General features: G+C 40.7%; 1 protein-coding gene across 1 annotated transcript; it reads right to left on the bottom strand.

The window, feature by feature from the left end:
- Window positions 1-11,326: 11,326 nt before the first annotated feature.
- LOC104479250 (alpha-1-antitrypsin) lies at window positions 11,327-16,796 on the bottom strand. Its single transcript, XM_010119846.2, has 5 exons — window positions 16,760-16,796; window positions 15,022-15,709; window positions 14,287-14,557; window positions 13,372-13,519; window positions 11,327-12,620 (listed from the first exon to the last, which is right to left on the bottom strand). Exons 2-5 carry the CDS (start codon window positions 15,689-15,691, stop codon window positions 12,414-12,416), a joined length of 1,296 nt encoding a protein of 431 aa, XP_010118148.2. The 5' UTR covers window positions 15,692-15,709; window positions 16,760-16,796; the 3' UTR covers window positions 11,327-12,413.
- Between the last annotated feature and the right edge of the window lie 3,631 nt (window positions 16,797-20,427).

Below are 20,427 nucleotides of genomic sequence, written 5' to 3'. Positions count from 1 at the left end.
GAGCCAAGAGGCTGTGTAAGTAAAATGGTGTAAGCACGGCTGTTCCCAGTCCCCAGCTGTGCTGCTTTCAGAGGTGCTTCTTTATCTGCTGGGATCCATGGCCTTGATCATGCAGCTAGCTTCCCTGCACAGTATCTACAGCCTTAGCTCTCTCAGCTCTTCTCTTCTCTTTTGTTTTCTTTTTCAGAATACAGCTGAACTCTGCATGCTTGTTTTAGATACAAAGTTTGCTGTTAAGTACTTTGGTTTTAAATTTGTGTGTTTTCTCACTAGAGTACCAGTTGCTGCTGTCCACTGGAGCAATTGTATAGGTCAGGTGAGGCTTGATAGAGCAGACTATTCTCTTTTGCCAGCCACAAAACTACTATGTTTGAATTAAATGACTGTATAAGCTAGAATGCTTGATTGTGCAAATGCAGTCTTTTGGGGGGAAAAAAAGAGTGAGATGCTCATGGTGCTCCAAGACAGTCGGACTGTTGGCTCTTCCGTGCTGCACCTTTAGTCATACAGCTGAGCAGCGTTAAGCATTCCCTCTTCTGTTAAACATTACATGGATCAAAAAAAACCTATCTGAGGACATAGATGCTGATGAAACTCTTTTCCATCCACATGCAGCCTGCAGAGCAGGTAGAAGTCAGTGATCACAAGCACAGCTGGCTTTTTTATTTGCTGTCCACAAACATGCGTAATTGCCATAGGCAAACACCCTTCAGAGAGAGAAGACGTCCATGGCCATGAGCAGCTCTTCTACCAGATATTCCTTCCGAACTTATTGCCAGCTAATGACACAAGTGCTGAAACATCTCCTGAGCTGTGTTATGGCCTGCCTTGCGGCTTTAATTTCCTGACCATGCAGCTCAGATGCCTGCTACAGCATACTAACCCAAGCTAACTTCCTGTTCTATGAAAAGCAGAGCAGAAGGGGTAATTAACATGCAACTCATTTTTTCCCCCAAAATGAGCTGAACTTCAGCTTAGAAATAATCTCATACTCAAAGGCTTTCTTTTAGCCTTGGTTTAGTCACATCAGAAGAGGAAGCCTGGGCAGTGGAGTCCACTGTGCAGCTGTGCTGAAAGTAACAGGGGAGAGACTCAATGCTGTAAATAGGAGTTGTGTGCAAGGGTTGGGGGTAATTCTGGATTCCCTGTATGACTCTGAGATGAACCAAAGTGTACTTCAGTATAGTGAGAAAACTGTGGCAGAGATACAAATGCAAATGTTTTTGCTGTTCAGACACTCATCTGTATTATTATCTTGTTGAAAGTCAGCATGGATCGATTTTGCCACACTTTCAAAATCTACCTGTCTTTGCTTCAGTTACCAGTGTTCTCATGAGGTGATGGCTTGCAGAAGAGGTCCATTGCCCTACCAGGGAGGTCAGCAGAGGTTCTGCAAGCCAACAGCTGATCCACCACAGGGCTTGCTTCTGGAGAGAGTAACCTGCAAAATGTGCCTACCCTGCCACTTTGATTTACATCTCAGTTCATTCCTGACCATGTGACTGTACTCGTACTATTTTACTCCAAGTGTCTCTGGTACGAGCTGCCTATGTCCTTTCATCAGCAAATGCCCAGCAAGCCTTGCAACCTCAGGTAGCCCCAGACATGCCCTGCTGAATGCAATGCCCACCCTTAGCATAAAAACTTTTTTAGGAGGGCTGTTACATAACTCTCCTGTTATTTTGGGCACTCTGAAAGGAAAGCAAAGCAAAGCAAAACAAAAAAATGGCAAGGTCTCAAGAGAGTGGAATGTCAGCCTTGGCTGAGGGAAGACTTGGGCCAGGTGCTTGCAGAGCAGACACAGCCACCCCACTCCAGAAAACCTATAGCATCCACATTATACATCACATATCTGGTACAGACATGAACCACTCTGTATTACCTGGCCCAAGGCTGTCTTCATGTCTTGTCCACAAAGACAATCTTGTCCACCATTGCCAAGATTCATCATTGCTTACCTCAGCACCAAACTCTACCTAAAAGACTGCAGTCATTGTGGGGACCCAGAGCGGAGCTGTGGAGTAGTAGTCCATGTTAGGTTGAAGAACCTACCTAGAATATGTCTTGAAGACATACATGGTTGCAATCAGATTTTCCCATTAATTTCCATTCTTATAAGACTAAAAGGTCTGCCTGCCCCTTGCCTTTAAGTCAGCAGGTGTATTGGGTCTGGCTGACACAGAGTTAATTTTCCCCGTAGCAGCCCTCACAGTGCTGTGCTTTTCATTGATACCTAGAAAGGTGTTGATAACACAACTGATGCTTGCAGAGCATCAAGACTGTGTCTCCAGCATTTCCCCCTCACCAGTAGGCTTGTGGTGGGCAAGATCTTGGGAGAGGACATAGCCAGGACAGCTGGCCCAAACTAACCAAAGGGATATTCCATACCATATGATGTCTGCTTAGTAATAAAAGCTAAGAGAAAGGAGAGGCGGGGTGGGGGGGGCATCGTTATTATGAAGTTTGTCTTCCAGAGCAGCTGCTATATGTAGCCCTACTTGCTGTGAAGTGACTGGACATCACCTGCTGATGGAAAATAGAGAATACATCTTGTTTTCATTTGCTTCTGTGCATGGCCTTTGTTTTTGCTTTATTAAACTGACATTATCTTGACCCATGAGGTTTTTTTTCCGTCTTATTTTCTCCCCTCCCTGTCCTGCTGAGGACAGGACTGATAGAGCAGCGTGGTGGGCACCTGGTGTCCAGCCAAACTCAACCCGCCACAGCAGGGAAGGAGGATGCATGGAAGATAAGCTACACTCAGTCTGGTGATGGTTCACTTAAGAAACTTTCCGGCATTTCTTTTTCAAAAAATATTTGTCTTAGCTCTGTTATCCCATTTGACAGATCCTGCATGCTCATTTATACTGTAGGTGGAGATTAATGAGACTCTAAGTCAGGAGTTTGTTACTCTAATGAGCCTTTAATATAATAATTTGCATAATTTGAGACATAAACATATCCATTTCAAACTATGACTATGAAAGTTACAGATGATTAATGGTATTGTCAAATTATCCAGAAGAATCATAGATCTGTGATTCTCATTGAATCTAGATAGAGCTGGGATTCACATGTCAGTTGAAGCAGGAGTTCAGTTCCTGACTGTCATTAAAATAATGACTTTAGGATAACAAATTTCATAATTCATAGTTTTAAAATGTATTCAAAATTTTCTTCAGTTTTCTTTTAGTAGTTAACTATGTAAAAAGCACTCGCAACTAGAGAAGCACAGTGAGAAACAAAGCTCTATTGTAAAGAGATGTGCAAAATTATTGTTACCATTTTCCTATTGCAAAGCCTTGAAGATGTCACCTCTAAAGTCTCAGAAAAGAAAGGATATGATCCCATTTTATTTCATTCATTAAACCCTCGAAACCTTCCTGTCCATGTATAGTATTTATTGATTCAGAGAAAAAACTGTACATTCAATGTATTTTATAGAGGTTTCCGTGTCATGTGGAAAGCAAACTTCTTACATCAGAATGGCTGGAAACAGATTTTCTAAATCCATGTTTATGATAAAAAAAAAAAAAAGCCTTAATAATAATTTGTAAATCATGCTTGCATTTTGCTTGAAAGAAATGTTATGGTCCTTGATATTTGTTGGACAAGTCATGTTTTTATCCAGGAGCCCTGCTGTGACTTAAAGAGTGTAATTTTAAGACTCCAACTTTGAAAACTCTAGTTATGCTAGCGGACAGTTTGTTCATGGAAAAGTCTTACTGGTCTGAAGTAGCTGTTATTTAGCCTTTTTTTTTTTGAGTAATAATGATTGGCTTAAAAGAGACTTTTTAAAAACAGCAGGCTAAAATCTTACATTAGACATGCAAACAAGTTCTGGATGCACTAAAATGTCTCTTACTGGCTTGCTTCATTTTTGTTTTTAGCACATTTGCTAAAGAAACACCATTTTGCTCTTACATAAACAGAGTTCGTCTGCAAGGTTATTCGGATCTGGTGTATTGTGTTTATACTTCCATGGGAGAGGACTGTGTTGATTTTTGTAATTAATATAAAGAAAACTCTAGCCTCATGTTTTTACTTGGTTAGGGCTATAAGAACTGGTGAATTTCTGTGAACAGTTACACAGTGGCTGTTCAATGAGCTGTGCCTAACAAAGTGAGAAGGTTTAATTAGCGCAACCAAAACTGACTGTTTGCTGCTGGCGCACTATTTGTTACTGCAGCTGGCGAGTGATGCATGCATGCGTATGAAATAAAGATGAGTCCTTGCAAGTCTCCTTTGCTTTTCAAGTATTGTGTGGTTTAATTCTTGCAATTTCAAGTTGTCTTCCCATACAAACTTTGCTTCTCCCTGTCCAATTTAAAAACAGTTTAAAAGATAATCATGTTCTTGATTTTGAGTTTTGATACAGGCTGTTTTCAAGCTAGACATTGGCAATGCCTATATGAAATTCATGTTTTAGTTGTTTGGGTATGTAAAAAGTTTGGATCACCTAAGAAACCACAATCTGTATGGCCAGGCCCCCAAGCCTGTAATATCTGCAATGTGTATCATTGTGTCAGAGTGCAAAAGCCCGGAGTACAGCACAGAGCTGGGCTTCTCAAGGCAGCATTAGGCCTGCAAGAGACAGTCACAGGTTTAAGATTACAGCATCTTCATTTATACTTTAAAAATGAGACCTTTATTTTTGTTCGCACGATGATGTTCATAGTACAAGTGCAAGATCAGGAAATTGCCTTACATAGATTCCCAAACACAAAACTCTAAGCCAAGATTTCCTCTTTTTTTTTTTGCTACAGACACTTTAACCTACAGTCACAATCAATGATGACTGCTGAGAGGACAAGAACTAAACCTGTATTCAGCAGCCCTGGTTACTGCAGCCTCCCTGTGCTTCCTAGGAAAATTCAGCAATGCTTTGTGAACATCCTGCAAAGAAAGTAGGCAAATTTCACAGGAACGGGGGTTGGACAGCAGAAGTGGGAAGGGAGGTCCCTGGTACAGTGACTCCCTGGACTGCATCTGAGGAAACCCATCCCAGGGGCTGGAAAGAGACCTAGCGGAGAGCAGAGAACTGGAAATCCCAGAAAGAGACTGAAGTAGAAAAGAGAGAGAGAGATGTGCTGTGCTCCTCTCACACTCAGTAGTAAAATCTTGTTCAAATTCTGTCCAGCTGTGTTGTCCAATGGTTTCTTGCAGCAACCTTATAATCAATCAGTATGGCAGAGAAATATTGAAACGTGGGGATCATAATCAGACACTAAAACATGACATTTCTGAAACTATCCCTCTGTACAACATATTTTACTTTTAAAAAAACATTGTCAACAAGTGTGATTTCCACACAGGTTTTTGCCCCTGTGCAACAGAATCTTAGAATCAAAATCTAAGTTGGAAGGAAAATCCAGAGGTCATCTAGTCCAACCCTCTGCTCAGAACATGCCTGCTTACATTGTGTTCCTCAGGGACATGCCTCCAAGGACAGGGATTTCACAACCTCTCTGGGCAACCTCTTCCAGCATTTAACCACTGCATGGTAAAAATATGTTCCTAATTAGAACCTCCTACATTCAAACTGTTCATTGATCTTCTCTTCAGTTTCTGCCAGCTTCACTATCATGCATCTCTTTGTCATAGTTCAGAAACTTCTGGACTGACATTCACAGACATGGCATTGCTTTTGCTCAGCTGGACTTTGCTTAGTAGTAATTGAAAGAAAACCTCCATGGATCTCCTGCTTCTCTGTCTCTGTCAGGTGAGGTATTTCTGTAGCCAACTCCCCAGCCACTGCCCCCACCTCGCCCCAAGGAAAGCATTGCAAAGGCAGTAGAAAGGCTCAAAGGAGAGAATAAAATATTCTTATCACCTTCTTCTGTCATGACCTGCTTGTAAAATCTAAATGTGAGGTCAGCATTGTTGGTGGGTACCATGAGATGAGCAGGGTTTCAACTACACCGCTGCTTTCCAGGAGATGTTTAGGTAATTTGCAGCACTCAAGCTGTACTCTTCACTGGGTGACCAGTTAATGTGTGGGAGTAAAACCAAATCACACAGTGGACTTGTTGTCTGCTGGCTGTCATTGACAAGACAGAGAGGAATGGAATTGACATCTGAGTAAGAAAGCATCATGAAAATTACCCATCTCTCCATGGAATGCCATCAATATTTCTTACAGAGGTTAATTTTATGCTAGTACAGATCTATAACTGGACTCAAAGACAGCATGCAAACAATGAGAAAAAAAAAGGGTTTTAATTAATATCTTTGAAGAAGCTTATAAAGAAAGACTGGAACACCCATTAAATCCACAAAGTGCCAAAGATAATTCCTCATTTTTACCCACAGAAATGAGATACAAGGCTTAGGTCTCAGTGGTTAGTTCAATGTTGCCAAGCTCCATGAATACTGAAGTGTTTAGAGAGACTGTTTTCCCCTTAAACTTCTCTTGACCTTTCATCATCTTCACCCACCCAAATTCCACCTCCATCCAAGGCACACATGTCACATCCAACTGGAGTGCTTTGGAAAGAAAACAGAGCTGAATTTCTTGGGGGATTATGGGAAGAACATTTTGAGGATCAATGTCAGCAAAAAAGAAACCAGATAAGCATCCTTTACTGTTACAAAAATGGAAAGATGAGACATATCAGATCCCTCTTACTACCTCTGAACTAATTTGCGGTTCTAATTTTGCTGTGCTGAATTAAATGAAGATGTGTATCTGTGATGCCTTCATTTGTACAGCAACACAGCTACAGAAAGGATTTTTTTTTTTTAAAGAAGTAAGAATTAAAACTACATGTGTTTACTCCAACTGTGGTTTTGTCCTCCTCTTTTTCTTAATTTCTTTTTAGTGCAGAAAGTGAATTATTTCTTTAAGGAGTTTCCACATGTTATACTATCCAAAATGTGAGTCATCTCAGAATAACTCTGAGTTTTGTTTATGATTTGTAGGATTTTATGGAATGAGTTGGATGCAAATAGATCTAAACTGAACACTGAGTTTAACTCCACTGTACCAGACCTACAAAATAGGTCTGCTCTTTGTTGTATTGCTTGCACTCTACACAGCATAAGGCAACTGGATAAGAAGGTAAAAACTCCCTAGAGGCTGTAAATCCATTTCAGAGGAAGCGCTCATCCTTTCGCTCATCCTTTTTCTCTCTCTCTTTTTTTTTTTTTTAACGCAGGCACCCAGTGGTATAGGTGCTTTTAAAAGTATTGTAATAAAAGTCCAAGATGTATTTTTAAATTAACTCAAAACAAACACTTGCAGGTCCATTTAAACTTGAGAAAACTCATAAGAAATGTCAAAGTCAGCTACCCGGAGGAAATGAGAGATATGAAGAGTGGGATGGAAATCCAACAGCCTCTGGTAGAGCATGCTTTTCTTATGGAGCCGTCCATAAGCAGGTGTAAACCTGCTTTCCCAGTCCTTCAACTGAAATCTTTTATGACTGAAATTGTTTCTAACTTATGAAATTGTTTCTGGTTTTTGGCAGTCTTAGATTTCTGAATGTTGAAGCATGTGGCTATCCCTGGAAAGGTGAAGTAGGAAGAGCTAGTGAGATGTTCTGGCAGCTCTGTAACTTCAACCTCTGAAGCTATAATCTGGAAGCAGTTCTCAGAAATCAAACTGGTGCTCAGGAAAAGCATCCTGTGAATCTTTATCTGGAAGAAAGCTGCAGTCAAAGCCTGGAACCAGGTAAACTTCAGCATGCACAGGAGGGATGTTTCAAACAAGAAAGTAAAGGAGTGAAAGGCAACAGTCCTTCCAGTGATTGACTTGCCTGTGTGTATCAACATCTAATTATCATAATACGGTACTGTCTTCATATGTATTTTCCTTACAGGAAAGAAATACCATGTTTTATGTAAGACAAAAATGACCAAACCATGTTATGTTTGAAGAGTAGAAATACAACTCTTTGCCAAGCCTTTGCAGGAGTCAAATAACCACAGACCTTCCATTCTTCCCCATAGATATTTTTTATCCTGGCCAAATGACAGAGCACAAGCCAGGAATCTACTATATAGCAGAATTACTGAGTTAACATTATGGCTCTTCATTAAAAAGGCTTGGAAACGTTTGTGTGAAATGCACTCCTTTGTTTTGGTCTGGTTTTTGCAGTCTCTTGGCAGCCAGTGGTACAATTAAATACACTCAATTCCAGAAAATATTTTCTAGATCCATTACAACAATGAAAATGTTGATGCCTTCAGAACCCTCCATTCTGAGCCCCAACCATACCTCACGTAAGTGATGATGCTGCTGGTAACTCCATCTGACATATGCCAGGGTATTTGGGATTACCAAGGCTATGGGAAGGCTGCAGGAGAGCACTGCCTTGAGCAACACCTCTCTCACAAGGGCTTTCTGAGCCTGGGCGTTAGTGTAATTAGCAGGTGATGGATGCTGGCTCTGTGGGTTTCCGCCACAGCGTCTTCATAGCTGCCAAGTTCCTGGTGGCAATAGAAGCCAGGTTTTCGGTACTGAATAATCACTAAGTTCTTCAAGAGCTAAGAAATTCATATAATATTGCCCAGGAATATCTGTTAATTACTAATTCTGTGACAATTGCTAGGCTCTCTGAATACCTAATGAAATACATGACATCTGATTTTGAGAAATAGGACACCCCCAAGTGACGGGTCTGTGACATGAATGGCACTATTTTCCTGCAGGGATAACTGTTTTCTCATTATGATCATGATGTGCATGTGCTGATCAACGACAAGTGCCAGGAAAGGCATGCTGTCATTAAGGGGAGACTCTTACTCCACCATCCCTGAAGTATCATGGGGTCAATCCCCACTGGAACTTTATAAACCTTATTAATTTTTTTTTCGTCCTTATGTCCCAAGAATGACTTGCAGAAAGAACAGTATCATACAGTACAAGAACATAATAGGTTATTCAGTATCAAGACAAGGCTAACAAGATGTGACTATTTAGTTGTTACATATTAGAAAACAACTTAAAAGGTGATTACTTTGCAAATGACATAAATTACAGTGTGATTCTATGATATCTTCTGTTTGATGAGGATACACTGGCATCACAGCTATGCACCTCAGCTTTGTTGGGAATTTTTCTCATTAAGCAGCCTATGCCTTCTACCATTGTTTACATATGGTTTCTTATTTGTGCTTACATTTAATAGAGCATTAGTAGGTCTTTCCAGAAGAATATGCAATTTTCTTTTCAGCCCATGACCTTTACAGCTGTTGCTTATGTTATATGCCTTTAGTTTCTTACTAGCAGGTGCTGCGCAGCACTGGGAACAAGGATAGACCTGTGTGTTGGTGGCAACCACTGGCTGTTTGAAATAGGTTATTTTCCTTGACTTACTTCAAGCGTATTATTTCCCTCTCTGCCCCCACACCCTTATACACTTTGCTTCCTTTTGCTTGTTTCTTCTTTTATGATCTTTAGCACTACTCAGAATTGCTGCAAGTTCTACTCCAATGTCTTTTGAACTTCATGTAGTTTGTCGGTACAGGTAGATGGGTAAATCTATCTCTACCATGGATTAATCCTGGTTTCTATGCTCCTTATTTAGGCTTTTAGACCTTGTTTCACTTCTGTAGATAACTCCTTCCTACTTATGACAGCAAATAGATAGTGTACTGCTATTCCCACAATGCTTATTTTCCTTTTCTCTTTATTTCAGAGGGCTGCTCGGTGTGTGGTGTTCCAAAGCTTCTGCTGTGCTGCTAATTCTTCTTCTACGGTTGTTCTTTACAGAAGACTACTTTCAGCCATACCATCACAGATTTCTCTTGGGGTCCATGTAGGTAGTGCTGAGGCTGCAGCTCTAGCGTACATGCATGGTTGCGTGCACTCCCACATCAGATCTGTGTGTAGGCTTCAGAGCAGGCTGGGTTAGAAGATCTCCTTTGCACTTTGTTCCTCCAGTGGTTCATCAGGCCCACTCCACCCTCCAGCAACATCACGGTGTTGAAGTGGCACGCCATGCTGCTTGCAGACAGCAGCAGAAACTCTTGACTAGCTAGGAGGAAGTCCTTCCTCTGTTGCACTGAGGCTTCTTGGCCACAAAATTCACAGTCAGCGAGCAAACCAAGAAACAAAAAAAACAGGAAAGAAGAATCAAAACCCCAGCAGATTGAAAGAAGAAACATTGCCTGAACAAATCATGCCTGCACTGAATTTATGACAGCCTTAGGACTGACAGTTTTTGGGGGGTGTGTGCAATCCTTCTGTATTCATCATTTACCACACCAATTTGCTGTCAGTTACACATTTCCAATGAGGAGCATTCCCTGATCTTTGTCAAAACAGGAAGAAAACCAAGGCAAGATGCATGTATATCATCCCTGCTCCCATTTGAAGATGATTGCCTACTAACAACAGTTTCTTGATATTTTTTGGTTATCCCATTCTTAATTCAGCTTGATTTTTCTCCACCTACTTTCAAATAAGTTAAGCAACGAGCTTACCTCTCAAAGTGAGACTTGATTGGCAAAATATCATTTAGGTTTTGGGTTTTTTTTTGTACTAATAGAGACTATTGATCTGTGGTACGTGAGGAATAACAAACATAAAGTCTCTCGGTATTTGCCTACAGAGTCATTTGTCATTGCAAAGCTAGACTTTGGCATAGCGTCCTGAGTTAACCCTGGGATTTGCCAGAAACTTTTAAATGATCTTCTATAGAATCAGTTTCCCTGTATTACACAAAGACCAGGTCCTCATATGTTTGGTGGTATGAAGTCAACTGTTACTGAATATTGAGCAGACTAAATACATTTATGAGTAAGAAAGTTTTGTCATGGGTTTACATGATTTTGAGCGGGGTTTTGAAAGTGAATGTCAAGCGTCACATAGCTGGCAGATAGACATGGAAAAGCTCTTATAGTCCTTATCAGTATACTTACAGCTACAGCTTACTAATATTGATAGCATTCATTTAATGTCAAAGAAAATAAAGATCCCCAAATCAATCAAGAGAATTATGTTTTAGAAATGTACACCATAATTTATAAATTATATTTTTCACAAATATTTTAAGAGACTAAAGTGTAAAAAGTTCCCATTTATATATTACTTTTTGTCCTACTGCTGTATTCTATAGCAAAAGATTTAATCAATCTGCAATGTGAGTGCTTTCATTTGCTTTCTATATTTTAATAAGACATACTAAGAATGTTGATTTTAAAAATTAAATAAAAAATAATAAAATAATTAAAATATTTACTGATTTGTGTTTCTTTCCTTCCATAACTATACAACTATCTAGTGTAGCTGGTATGTTAAAATCCTTTCAATTGAGTCAGTATAAAACAACACAATGGCAATAATTTAGAGTCATGAAACCTTAAGTGAAAAAACCAAATGTCAATTCACAGTATGTTTTTACTCCAGAACAGTAATCCACGGTTAACATTTAGAAAGGTGAATTCTCAGATATTACCTGCATTTTGTATGTGTGTCTTTGATAATTAAAGCAGGTTATCAGTCCCTAGGAAAGGTCTTCTTTTTCTACTGAGAAAATACAAACTCTCTGGAATTATAATTTTTCATTCCTCCTTTTTTTCTACCACAGTCTGGCAAGTCTAGCTGGAAAGTGTGACAGTGAAGGTAGTGTCAGTAGGAGAAAAGAGAAATTGCAGTGACAACAAATCCATAAAAAGGAAACTGGTGCTATGTCATGGACTGCTCCACTGTACTTCTGTCTCAGGGCATTGGCAATAATAGCTGTATTAGCAAGATAAAACAGAAAGTCTTTTTGCTTGTATGGCTTCTTTCCCTAGTAGAATAAACACTGTTTGCAAAGCAAAAACAATCTTCTTGTCTTCATGAGGATGACTTCCATTGAAGAGGAGACAGAGGGAGACAAGCTAACACAGCTGCACTCATCAGCCCTTTACATTGGGGCATCCTCCAGCATCCCAATCACTGATCCTGCAGCTTCATGCCATACTTCATTAAAAACCAAAGAAATTAATGGAAATTCACTCCAAAGTTGAGGGAATCTGCATTTAAGACTAGTCATAAAAGGTTAGTGGACAGTGGACAGTGGACAGAAATGACTTGTGTCTCCAACCTCCTTTTCCCTGTTTCCCTTCTCCTGCTCTCCTGTACACACACTGTGAGTGTACAACAACAGCTACATCATCTGGAGACTTTAAACCATCTTAAATAGCCCATGGGAGCACATCAGGAAAGGCTTCTTACAAAACTGGTGAAAAGTGATTTGTATGTTGTTAATGCTATGAGCTGTACTCGGCTGTAGACTGGGGGGGAAATAGCAGTAAGTTTTGGACATGGAAAAATAGGTTTTGTGTCTTAAGGAATTAATAATGTATATAAAGATAATGGTTGAAAGACGAGTGCTAGTACAAAGTGGTATGTACACAAAAATGTTTTGCTGTATCACAGGAATTTAGCCAGCAATGTATGTAAGTGCGTGTCCTCTGGTCAATCAGTCGTTTTTCAGAGGGTTTACTATTTTCCCCATGAAGAGGACAGTGCGGGTGTATTTATCCAGAATCACCAGGAGAAAGGGCCTGTTGAACCTGACTCGAGGTGGATGAGGAAAATCACCAGATCTCCAGGTAACCTCCTTCACCGTGGCCCCTGCCGCTTCAGTGCCGTTCTCATGAAGATTTAGCACTGCTCTGTGGATCACCTGCAAGGACACAAAGCAAAACAACCTCCAGCTGATGACCTGGCAAGAAGAGAGCAGCCTGCCACCCTCCTGGCTCTTGCCAAAGGGAGCCCTGTCTGGGGTGAGACCGGGCAGCACCAGCCTTGGAAATGTCATGGCCAGCTGCTCCCCTTCCCATCGCAGTGCTATCAGCCATCAGAGCACTCCTGCTAGCCGCCTTCACCGCGTGAGCAGAGAGTAACCCTCGGACAGCAGACAGCCAAAGAGCGCTCAAGATGACTGATGGCAAGAAACTCTGGAAGCAAAGAAACCTGGTAATTTAGCCTAGACTTAGTTGTCCCTTTGGCAGCTTCATGTATTATTGTGAATTCACCCTATGATCTAGCTGAAAAAAATAACTTTTTCAGAGCTCTAGAAGGGCAGGAATAACAGGCTTTTGCCCTCTGTAGGGGGAATTAGAGGATATTTTACCAAAGCTAATGTTCTGTCTTTAGATAATTTTGTTTAGTAGCCAGAAGAACATTTAATTTTATGTACTACTTCTTCCTCATCCTCAAACCATGTATATGTAACCCCTTATAAGCACGTTTGGCTTCAGTTTTAGGGAAGATAGGGCTTGCTTTGCCTCCAGACTGGCAGCTGCTGATGATTGACTTTTGCTTCAGAGAGACTGGGATATTAATGTCAGGGATAAACTTTTCATGGGATATTAATGTCAGGTTCCTGGGAACAAGCAAATTCTGTAGCTGCTGCATTTCACATGCTGACTTACTTTTGAAAGCATCAGTCCAGGCTCCTCAGTAATTCCTGACAGATCAGCTTGTTCAGTGAATAGATCAATCATACCCGCTTGTTTGACTATCCTTTTCACATCATAGGTACCAGAAATAGAAAATTTTGGAATGTGCAGATGTATTTTTCTGTAACAAATAACATTAATAGGGACAAATTGTCATCTAGGTGACACTCCTCAATGGCTTCAGTAAAGTTACACTTCACATTTATTTTTCCAGTCATTAAAAGCCTGCTTTCAGGGTTCAGATAGCACTTCTGACCAGGTTAGCTATCTGATGTGGAGAGTTGGAGCAGAATGAGCCCATTCCCCTCTGCTGCCACAGGAGGGTTCAGTGAGTGGAGTGGAAGACACAACTATACCTACTCTGCGGCAAACGGAGCTGCTATTTCCAGGTAGCAGGTTTTTTTCAGAAGTTCATAGCTGGCTGTCCTAAGGCTGTTCCAATATACAATAGGGCCTGGGCCATTGCAGAAATAGCTGCAGTAATGATGAATAAATCAAATTTCTTCTTTTATATACAATGCTGCAGACCACACCTGATCCTCAACACCCTAACACCTAATACTTCAGAAATAGGTACTCCATTTTATTTTCACAATGCTCATATGAAACAAGGGTCTGTTAACTTCATCATGGTGCTAATCAACTTGTGGTTGAGCCAGAAACTTAACCCAAGATGGATTCCAGGTTTAATGCCCTATTTCTCCACTACCCACTATTCTTATTTTCCAACTAAGAAAAGGGAAGTCCTTCACAGAAAGGGACCATTAAGTGAACTGAGTTCACTAAAATAACCTTTGATGTTTTGTTTTGGTGAAATAAACACTACTATACATTATTACTATACTAATCTATAACATGATCACCTCTCACCTTAGCAGAAACACTTACCTGTCTTGGAGGAACTTTTCCCATTTAGACACAGTCCTTTTCAAAAGAGCATCTTCCACCTGCTTCATCTTCCCTTCATTGGGCAAAATAAATAATGCGGCAGCATTTCCGTTGTAAGGTATCTGAACGAGCCAACAGTACAACTCTTCATCAAAGTAATTTCGGTAGTAACCCTTTCGATACATCATGTCAACTTTTACAGATGTTTTCTGATCCACAAAAAAATCCTCCTGTTTTGTATGTGAGGTACTGAAGGGTTTCTCCCAATGGGCTTATGACGAAAAGAAAAAGAATTCTTTGAAATACAAAGAGGAATAGTTATGGTGAATAAAACAGGATCTAGTCCCACAGCCTTCCTTCGATTAGAGCAAATATATTTTTCAAGTTACTGCAGCCTCAGGTGTTACAGCATTGTAGCTCTTTTTATTTAGGGTGCCTGAAGACAATTACAGACAAAAATAACATCTTTCACTAAAGCATGAGTCTATAACCACATTAAATCATTTATCAAACTCAGCAAAGATATTTGTTAAAAAATACTCAACTAGGTGAGGACACAAACATTTATACTGTCAACAAATAAACATAGTTTTATAGCAATAATTTCCAGATACTGCACGGGAATTCCTCCATTCAAAATATTTAAACTACAGTTTCTTTCTCTTACGTTTTCATGCCCTGTAATAAGCTGTAAGCATCTAAGTTACAATGTTTGCACTCTTTGATATTTCTTACCTTTAAAGAAGACATAGTTAACAAGAACCAGTGCAGTGAGAGGATCAAGGTTTTGCACTAGTTTAACAATTTTCCCGTTTGTCTTTTCCTCAATATAACTGTTGATCTGATTCTCAGCACCAGAGGAGTTATTAAAGTCAGCAGAAAAGACTTCAGAGTCATAAAAGCTTTTGACATCATCCAAGAACTTCTGTAGTGGTTTTAGTGTCTCTTTTATAAAAAGGGCATTGCCCAGGCTCAGCTGGAGCTCACTGTCCGAACGGTTCAGCATGTGGAGGAGTTGGCAAAAACCTTCATGTATTTCCAGCTCCTGGATCTTTTTCAGGTTAAAGGCAAGCCCTTCCAGAATCTGCGTTAGCGTCGCTGTCTTGGCACCGAGTGCCAGCATTGCAAAGGAAGCAGAGATGCTTATGGGTGAAAAGAAAATATTTTGATGGGTTGCTTCGGATGCAATCAGCTTGTAAAACAAAAATGCAAAGTCAGCATTGCTGGGAACTAGTTTGACAAAGGTTTTATTCTTCACTGGATAAACTCCTTCCCCGTGAGAACTGTGTCCTGGGTAATGCGTCCCTTTAGGATCATCCTGCTTATTGTGGTAACGAGGATGCTGATGACACCAGGCAAGAGTATACAAACCAACCAGCAATAAATACAAGAAGGTGGGCTTCATTTTCCTGTTAACTTGTTTCTGAAAAGAGATAAACATACAAAATATGGCATGGGAATTCATTTCTTCATATCTGTGTGCTCCAGACAAGTAAAATGAGGCTCTCAGAACACGTTTGTTCTCCAAAATCCCACACTTTGATATTTCACGTTCCTGATTCATGCCAGTGATCCCCAGAAATAATATGCCCCCTTATAAACTATTTGTATAACCAAGTACTCTCTCAAAAGAGGTCATTTTGATTATGTTAATTTGTAAAAAATAGAGTAGGATGGATTTTTTTTTTAAATTTGCAAATAGTAGGAAGTTTATGAACTTTTCTCCAGAGTAACTGGTGGAAGTTGGTTTTTGTGGTCAGAATTGCAGGATGGCTACTACAGCCCTGTTAGCCTTCCTCAGTTTGACAAATAATTAAATAATTAAATCTATGTTAAATGAAAGTGTGATATAAACACAGATCATGCTGTCTAGGACCAAAATTACAAAATATTTTTACAGTTTCTTCAAAGATAAAATATTGGATCAGTGTGGCAGCAAAGCCTCTATTGTCTCTATCTCTATTGTTTCCAAAATAATTTTTTATTTAATTATGTAAAGTTTCTTCTTTACTAGCAGCCAGTTCTTGCTGGCCTTTGGCATATTTTTATTTTTTGCAAAACAGGTATACCCCTTTGCTTACATGTAAAAAAGTGCCCTTATCCTAGAATCAGAGAAGTTAGGGTTGGAAGGGACCTTTAAAGGTCATCTAGTCCAACCCCCCTGCAAGGAGCAGGGACAGCTCCAACTCAATCGGGTTGCTCAGAGCCCCGTCCAACCTGGCCTTGAATGTTTCCAGGGATGGGGCATCCACCACCTCTCTGGGCAACTTGTTCCAGTGTTCTACCACCCTCATTAAGTAAAAAATTTCTTTCTTTTATCCAATCTAAATCTACCTCCTTCTGTTTTAAAACCATTACCCATTGTCCTATCACAGCAGGCCCTGCTAAAAAGTTTCTCCTTCTCAGACAACAACATAATCTCCAAAAATGAACTATCCAAATGATCCAAGGGAAAACAAAAAGTAGTACTTACAGTGCTTCAAAAAGGATCCTGCTGCGTCCATTTGGTCTTGTCTGCTGCTTCCTCTCTTCAGTACCATTGAACGGGATCAAGCAGAGCACTCTCGTTAATCATTAATTAGTTCAAATAAAAATTACCAGCGAGGATGTACAGCAAGCAGTAATGACGCTAGATATTCTGGACAGTTTGTCCAACCCACACGCAAGCTAACAGTGCTGGATGGTGGGGCTGTGGACAATAGGGAGTGGAGCCGAGGTTACATCTCTTGCTGCTTCCGTGCTTGCAGATTGACATGAGAAGCCTTCTGCTGTTGGTGTCTGGTAGGACAGCCATACCCTTTGTGGCTGGAGATGAACACTGTGACCTGTTGTGAAGGCCACTCCTTGCCTTTGTCTGGCTGCAGGGGACAAAGCTGCCAGCACAGCTCGGCGGGTAGCACAGCCTCCCTGCCAGACCATCCCTCTTTAGCTTGGTCCTGGGGGACCAATAAATGTGACGAGGACACTGCCAGAGTTGTAACCTCTCTGCCGGGATTTCAAAACAGGGTAAGCCACTTTCAGATTTAGAAAGTCCTTCTGCCTTACTGTATATACCTCAGCCACAACCTTTCACACCATGTTTACTGGTTTGGGATCTTTCCCTAAGAGGAGCAGGCTGTATGTGATTGGCAAATGGTCTCTAGATTTCTTTAAAGAATAACATGTGACATTGCCCCTCTAGTGAGACATTTGCAGTCAGTACAACCATTCATGCATTGCTATTCGTTGTTGCCTGTGACTGGGTATTTCGGGAGTTGGTGAAGAGTCTTCTGCTGGCTTTTTAGAAAATACACAACAAAAGCACCACTACTTAAGTTGGATAGTTCCAGAGATGGACTGCAAAGACAGACATACGAGGAGTGAATGTCTTGTCTCCTCAGGTTAGTCTTCTGCACGATATGCAACTGAAAGGGACACGGGCAGCACACAGAGCAGGCTGGCAATTCACCTTTCAGCCAGTGCGAAAGAAGACATGCTGGCATCACTGGATGATATTCAGGGTTGAATATCATATATGGACAGATCACTCAAGGACAAACTTAGACAGGAAATGAAATTTTTAACAGATCTGGTTGCCCCTGTGGGACACCTCTCCATTGTGTAGGACAGTTTTGTCATTCCGCTTAGCAGTTACAGTGTCATTCGGGTGATGTAGATGTGAAATATGCAATCTGCATCCCGTTGATTCCGCATTGCCAGAACACCTCAAGAGGTTGATGGCAACCATCAGATTTTGATCTGCGGGTAATGTCTGTAATCCATAAATCACTGAACCATTGCCCAGTAACTACAAGTGGATTATGAACTACCAAAAAATAGCCAGCAGTGCATGTGATCACTGGCCTATTACAGCTTACAAAACAAATAATATGATTTACAAGATGGAAAACAGGAAATTTAGTATTTCCAGTCCAGCAAGCTCTGTAAACTTATACCAATAATCCTAAATCTGCATTAATAGAGATCAGCTTGTCTACTAGCAGTGAGCCAGAAAGAAGATAAATTGAGGGATGGCCTGAAGGATGACTCCTTTTTGACTGGGGATGCATGCAAGGACACAGATACCCATACAGATGGTCTTAGCTCATACTGGCACTGCAATAATGTAGAGATTTTTAATCTGTGATCCAAGTTCAGGACCTGTAAAGGAACGCCGAAAGGCAATCAAGAAACACGAGCCAGCATGTGTCCTGTTAGACTAATTCCTCCCACCATTGCATTAATCCTTGGAGCATGGAAGCAAAGCTGTTTCCTGTAAGACTGCATGGTACTGAATGTCACTGGTATCCAGTTCAAGGAGGATCTGTAATCTCAGATATGTAGTTGATGATGCTTATCCATACTTGAATTTCTGTCAAGGAGAAAGACATTGGGAATGTGCCACAGCTGACAAGGAGGAGGCAAGCCCTGCTGGAAATGCTCCCCTGCCATAACCAAGGCTGAAAGGAAGAAATGGTTGCCGCTCTGAGGATTAAGCAATCATCTTACAGAGTGGAGGAAGGGAAGATGGGGATGAGAGCTGGTGAGTGCCTGGAGAAGGCAATGAGGAGGAAAGAGAGGGCAGGTGTTATCAGAGGACAGAAACAAATGATCCATTTGAATATATCCAGTCCCAGAAGTGACACAAGGGACCAGGACTTCTGGATATCTCTACAGCTGTGTCATTAAATCACTGCTAAACATTTCATGCCTATTCCCACTATTACAGCCATTTTCATTACATCAAGGCTGGACAATATTAATTCTGGTACTTCCTGAAGACTGAACTTTTGGCCTTACAACCATAATACTCTAATAATGTCCTTCTTTGGGATAGAACAGACAATTTTGTACCCTCAGTCTCAGTCTGTTACTGGAACTTCACATTGCCATGAAACGCTGTAGTATATCGTACCTTTAAAGAAAAACACAGATATACATAACCTCTGCTGAGAATGAAAGTTCTTTCTGCTTTGTTCATTATACCTTGCTATTTTCTTCACTTTCTAACCAAAGTTATACTTATCAGCCTCAGAGATGCTGGAAGCTGGGTCTGTGTCACGTTACCTTCTGATGCTACCTAAAACCACATAAAGCAGGAAGTGTTTACATTGCTTGCAATAGCAAAAGCACATTTATTGTGGTATACAGCTTGGACAGCATCATGGAGTTTACAGCTTGTCTAAAAAAGGATAGCAATTCAGTGAAGTCATGTTGCCCAGCAAGTAGCTAATCCATCCAGAGGACTACCTTTTTCAGGTTCCACTATGCCAAAAAATAGAAACACAAGAGATAATTCCTTCCTTACCCTCCAAGACAGCCAACACTTACTCTTTTCTCTTTTCTAGGGTTTCTTACTTTTATACCTTTACATTTGATTTCCTTTTGTTACGTAGTTTTCTACCTCGCCAATATGTTAGAGGGAGAGAATTAAAAAAAAAAAATAAATCCCACACTAACCAAAAATTTTTGTGTCCTGGAAAAACGAAGTATACTTTCTCAGCAATGTCAAACCTTGGGTTTTTAATACTGACAACTCGTATAGAGTTTCCTAGAATGACATAAACTGGCTATGATGACAATAAGTTCTCCTAAAGGACTGTCGTGTTTTAACCCCAGCTGGCAACTGAGCACCACACAGCTGCTCGCTCACTTCCCCTCATTGAGATGGGGGAGAGAATTGCAAAGGCAAAAGTGTGAAAATTCGTGGATTGAGATAAAGACAGTCTAACAGGTAAAGCAAAAGCCACACATGCAAGCAAAGCAAAACAAGGAATTCATTCACTACTTCCCATCAACAGGCAGGTGTTCTCCATCTCCAGGAAAGCAGGGCTCCATCACGTGTAATGGTTACTTGGGAAGACAAACACCGTCACTCTGAACGTCTTCCCCTTCCTTCTTCTTCCCCTAGATTTTTATATTGCTGAGCATGATGTCATATGGTATGGAATATCCCTTTGGTCAGTTGGAGTCAGCTGTCCCAGCTGTGTCCCCTCCCAGCTTCTTGTGTGCCCCCAGCCTACTTGCTGTTGGGGTGATGTGAGAAGCAGAAAAGGCCTTGACTCTGTGTAAGCACCGTACAGCAGTAACTAAAACATGGGAGTGTTATAATACTGGTTCCATCACCAATCCAAAACATAGCCCCATACAAGCTACTAGGAA

Source organism: Chlamydotis macqueenii, chromosome 5 (genome assembly GCF_036417535.1).
Source record: "Chlamydotis macqueenii isolate bChlMac1 chromosome 5, bChlMac1.mat, whole genome shotgun sequence".
Classification (NCBI taxonomy): Eukaryota; Metazoa; Chordata; class Aves; order Otidiformes; family Otididae; genus Chlamydotis; species Chlamydotis macqueenii.
The sequence above is the reverse complement of the archived record's forward strand: the minus strand, read 5'-3'. Positions and strand labels throughout refer to the sequence as shown.